General features: G+C 41.0%; 1 protein-coding gene across 1 annotated transcript in view; it reads left to right on the forward strand.

The window, feature by feature from the left end:
• RSPRY1 (ring finger and SPRY domain containing 1) overlaps positions 1 to 5,244 on the forward strand; it is a 60,319-nt gene that overhangs the window by 28,788 nt on the left and 26,287 nt on the right. Inside the window, exons 5-8 of the mRNA XM_012806842.2 lie at positions 285 to 394; positions 2,778 to 2,844; positions 3,570 to 3,701; positions 5,004 to 5,119. Coding sequence (XP_012662296.2) covers positions 285 to 394; positions 2,778 to 2,844; positions 3,570 to 3,701; positions 5,004 to 5,119 — 425 coding nt within the window. The remainder of the gene's footprint in view (positions 1 to 284; positions 395 to 2,777; positions 2,845 to 3,569; positions 3,702 to 5,003; positions 5,120 to 5,244) is intronic.

A 5,244-nucleotide genomic window follows, 5' to 3' on the forward strand; every position in this document is an offset into this window, starting at 1 on the left:
GCACTCTACCCAGGGGGATAGCTCGAGGCTCTGTCCCAAAAAAAGAAGAAATCAGAACCCATGGATACTGATTCCGATTCTGCCTGTGTTGCCTGAGTGCCCCAGAGTTAGTCACTTCACTCTGTGGGCTCAGGTGCTCCCCTGTGAAATGGGGATGATGCTATTCCCTACTTAAGAGCAGGAGGCTTAAAAAAGATAGTGTGCATCAGAGTACTTTGTAGAAGGTAAAGAGTTCTGTCAAATCAATTTGATTATTAGTGATTAAAAATAATATGGCAAAAAAGAAAATAACATGGCACTTTTAATTACATCAAGTGTTTGTTGTATTTGTCTAGGTCCTGCAAGCATAGGTTTACTTAGCCCAGGAATACTGGAATATTTGCTACAATGTCTGGTAAGTGAGACATCAAAGCTGGTTATTTTTATATAGAATTGGGCATTTTTCTCAAAATGGCAACTTCACTGGCACAGAGAATGAAATCAGCTGTAAATTTTATTTGCATGTGTTTCCTGAGTATTTATTTATTTCCTCCTATATTTAAAGAAAAGAGAGAGTAGAATAGGAACTTATAAGCAAAACCGCTGAATTGGTCTGGTTTTAAATTTTAGTCTTAACATAGTTGCTATGATTGGCTTTTTTGTGTGTCCTTAAAGTCTGCCAAATAATAATAGGGACATCTACAGTGGAAACAAAATTATGTGTTATTAAAAGCCAGGAGACCATCAAGTTAGATTCCCAGTGTATATAAATCTCTGATCCTCCCCACCCACCCTCTCTCTGCTACTGCTCTTAAGACTGTTGTCTCTGGAGTGCATGATATATTGTCTGTGAAGCTTGTGGTTTGCTGAGGCTGTGCTTTCAGATCTCTTATATCACTAGATAGCAGGCTTGAGTGCTCTGTATTTTTTTTGAAACAGAGTCTCACTCAGTCACGCTGGGATTGAGTGCTGTGACATCACAGCTTATAGCAACCTCAGACTCTTAGGCTCAAGTGATTCTCTTGCCTCAGCCTCCTAAGTAGCTGGGACTATAGGCGCCCGCCACAATGCCCAGCTGTTTTTAGAGACAGAGTCTCTCTTGCTCTGGCTGGTCTTGAATTCCTGAGCTCAAACAATCCACCTGTCTCAGTCTCCCAGAGTGCTGGGATTACAGGCATGAGCCACTGCGCCCAGCCAAGTGCTCTGTATTTTTAAAAGTTACTTTTTGTAAGGCCTATTGAACACTTTCCTTTTTTAAAACTCCAATCTGAAAGACTTTCAGTACCTACTTGATATGTGCTTAAAATACACCACTCTAAGTGAGTACTGTGGGAATATAGAAGTAGTATGACAATCCTTTGCCTTCATTAATTGTACTGGTTAGTTCAGGGAACAAAATTACTCAGAGTAGACAACCAACCTCTATTTGATGACAGAATGTTATCAAGGGCAAAATGACGAAGGAGGTAAGTGGTATGGTTGATGAGGGCTGGGATAGTCATAAAAGAGACTTCTGATGAAGGTGGAACTTCAGCTGGGACAGACCATAAGGTTAGGATTTGACTGTGCCCAGAGGAGGAAAAAAAATGGTTGTTTTTTGTTTGTTTGTTTTGGCTAAGGCAGAAGCCCAGAGACAGAATTGTCTGATCAGAGAAGACAGTTTTCTTTGATAAGAGGACCAAAGTAATGAGCCAGGTGGAGAGGGTTCAGGGCCTGAAAAACCAGGCAGAAGGAATTGAGAATGGGGATGGGAAGAAATAGGAGGTTGAATAGGCTTGCACAGGGGAGAGCAGTGGCTTATATGATCTTTACAGAACTTTGGTGGACACTGAGGAAGTGAGTGGGAACCTCCTCTGACGTTCTAGAGCTCCTCTGGAGGTTCGTGATACAGCTGTGGGAAGGCATGGCTGTGAGAAGACTTGATGTTAGACAAATAGACCTTTCCTTAAATGGAAACTCATGTGATATGAACTTAAATGTAACTAAAAGAGCTCACTTGGCTCAGCGCCTATAGCTCAACCGGCTAAGGCGCCAGCCACGTACACCTAAGGTGGCGGGTTCGAATCCCCAGCCCGGACCCGCCAAACAACAATGACGGCTGCAACCAAAAAATAGCCGGGCGTTGTGGCGGGCGCCTGTGGTCCCAGCTACTTGGGAGGCGGAGGCAGGAGACTCGCTTGAGCCCAGGAGTTGGAGGTTGCTGTGAGCTGTAATGCCATGGCACTCTACCCAGGGGGACAGCTTGAGGCTCTGTCTCAAAAAAAAAAAAAAAAAGAGCTCACTTGCTGTTCTCTCCCATCTGCCGTCAGCACTTGTAGAACTCCTTTCAGGGAACAGTTTAAAAACTAAGCCATTAATTGCTAATTTCATTATTTATCACTTTAGAGCTTGGTAGTGATGAATTGTCTTTTTGGGGATTCCGAATCAAAGGTCATTTTTAGCTCACAGTTCTAGGTTTGTTTGGTTTGCTTAAATGAATGTAAGAATCACTATTATTCTGTACCAAAACCCTAGTTTAAATGTTACTGAGTAAAATAACATAGTGTAGTTACAAGATACTTTTGGAATTTCCAAATCTATAAATTAACCCAGTGACCTCAAGAAAAAAATACAAGAGTAGTAGACTGTCTTAGTTCCACATTACTAACTTTATTAGCCAAATCAATAACTGAGACTTGATGAGTAAAACTTTTCTTCTCCAAAAAATATGTAGCACATATTGGACAAGAAAATGAAATTGATAACTTGCCTCCTCTGCAGGGGAATGATTTTTTTCTGTATCTTTTATTGTCTTTCAGAAGTTACAGTCCCATCCCACAGTCATGCTTTTTGCACTTATCGCACTGGAAAAGTTTGCACAGACAAGTAGGTATAGTGACGTCTTACATTAATGTATTGGATGTTAAAAATCTTGTTTTTCTTAGTTACTAGAGTCTACACTTTGAACCCCATCAGACAGGCATACACTCTTATTTTTGCCTGGGTAGATAATTTAAGGCCAGTGAAGTGTGACAGGGACAAAGGCAGGATTCTCTCCCCTAAGACTCTAAACTTGGTAACCATGATTACTCACTTTTTTTAAATTTTTTTTTTTTTTTGAAACAGGGTCTTGCTCTGTCACTTGGGCCCTAGTGCAGTGGTGTCATTGTAGACCATTGTCAGACTCCTCCTGGGTGCAAATGATCTTCCTGTCTTAACCTCCCATGTAGCTAGGACTACAGATGTGTACCACCATGCCCTGCAAATCTTTCTGTATTTTGTAAAAATGGAGTCTGGTTCGAGCTCAGGGTGATCTAGAACTCTTGGCCTCAAGCAATCCTCCCTTATTGGTGTTCCAAAGTGCTAGGATTACAGATGTAAGCCACCATGCCTGGCCAGTTTCTCACTGTTTATTGCTAAAAATTTAGTGATGAAATTGTTACTTTTGAGAAAATAGTCAAAGCTGTGTCATCCCTAGAACCTTTAATCGAAATCCATTCTAGTCTTTAATATCTCTAATTCCTTCTTCTCACTCCTTACCACCACTGATCTGCCCAGCAAATCATCATACTCTTTCATTGTTAATTCAAGGATTACATCTTTCCAAACAGGTGAAAATAAATTGACTATATCTGAATCCAGTATCAGTGACCGGCTTGTCACATTGGAGTCCTGGGCTGATGATCCTGATTATCTGAAACGTCAAGTTGGTTTCTGTGCCCAGTGGAGCTTAGACAATCTCTGTAAGTGGGAGTTGTTCTTTATTAAAATGTCCATTTCCATTTCCAAAAGCCTATCTTATTGATCTTTTGTAATAATAAGCCTAAGTCTTTGTAAGATCTTTACTGGCAGGTTGGATATATTCTATCAAAAAAGTATCCCAGAGACCCTACAGACAAGAATTAGGTGGAATTCTTCTCCTGTTCAAAACCTTTACTGATACATACCATCTTTCTTGCTGCATCACGGCCCTTAGTTATATGGCACTGTCTACTATCTAACCAGCTCTTTCCTATACAAACTATCTCCTCAGTATCTTTTTTTTTTTTTTTTGAGACAGAGTCTCACTATGTCGCCCTCAGTAGACTACTGCAGCATCACAGCTCACAGTAACCTCAAACTCTTGGGCTTAAGTGAGTCTCTTGCCTCAACCTCCCAAGTAGCTGGGACTATAGATGCCTGCCACAACACCTGGCTATTTTTTTTTTTTTTTTTTGGTTGTAGTTGTCGTCGTCATTTGGCAGGCCTGGGCCAGCTTTGAACCCACCAGCCCCGGTGTATGTGGCTGGCACCCTAGGTGCTGAGCCTCTCCTCAGTATCTTATAAACAGGTCCGAATGAATCCTGTCTCTGGACCTTTTTTTCTCACTTGGAACTCCCTTTCTTTTCTCTTTTCCCTGTCCCAACTTTGCTTGTCAAAACCCAAATTGTGTTACTACACCATGAGAGTTCCTGACTTTTCTCTTTTTCTCCTCCAAATGCTTAGGACTAGAAATGTTTTGGATTTTGAATTTTTTCAGATTTTGGAATATTTGCATTTATCAAGTTGAATATTTCCTTTGAGCATCATGTCAGCACTCAAAAAATACCAGATTTTGGAGCATTTTGGACTTCAAATTTTAAATTATGGGTGCTCAACTTATACTACTATATTCTCACTTCTTTTTCCATATTTAACAACTGTTTTAAAACACAGTTGGACATGTAACCTCCGACTCCTACCCCAGTATGGTGGGCTCAGTGCATAGCCAGAGAAGTGCCTGTTAAAGACTAATTCTGAAAGAGTGCAGTTTGGATTATGTTTCATGCAAAATAGTATCTGTAAGGAAAGGAAGCATAAAGCCAGCAGTACCTTTCCTAGCATTTGCTTGATTAGTCTTCAGATGGCAACATAGCAGCACAGCTAAGGTTTTAAGTCTCCCCTCCTGTTCTGCCATTTACAAGCACCTCCACTCCTTGACTAGGATGGCAGCCAGAGATGATTCTAGCTTTTGATGTTTTCTATAGCAGCCTGCCTTGGAAACATGACCGCATTTTCTCTTGCAGTTTTAAAAGAAGGTAGACAGCTGACATATGAGAAAGTGGACTTGAATGGCATTACAGCCATGCTCAATAGCAATGATGTCAGCGAGTACCTAAAGATTTCCCCTCATGGCTTGGAGGTAAGCTTCCACACATGGACCCTGGGGGTGGGAGAAGGGAATCATTTGATATCATTTTCATACCCTACTTCTGAGCAAAAGCAGTGCCTTCCAGAATAGGTAGAAGTTTTTTTTTTTTTTTTTTT

This window comes from Otolemur garnettii, unplaced genomic scaffold (assembly GCF_000181295.1).
Source record: "Otolemur garnettii isolate 467f Iridium unplaced genomic scaffold, OtoGar3 scaffold00058, whole genome shotgun sequence".
NCBI classification, from domain to species: domain Eukaryota; kingdom Metazoa; phylum Chordata; class Mammalia; order Primates; family Galagidae; genus Otolemur; species Otolemur garnettii.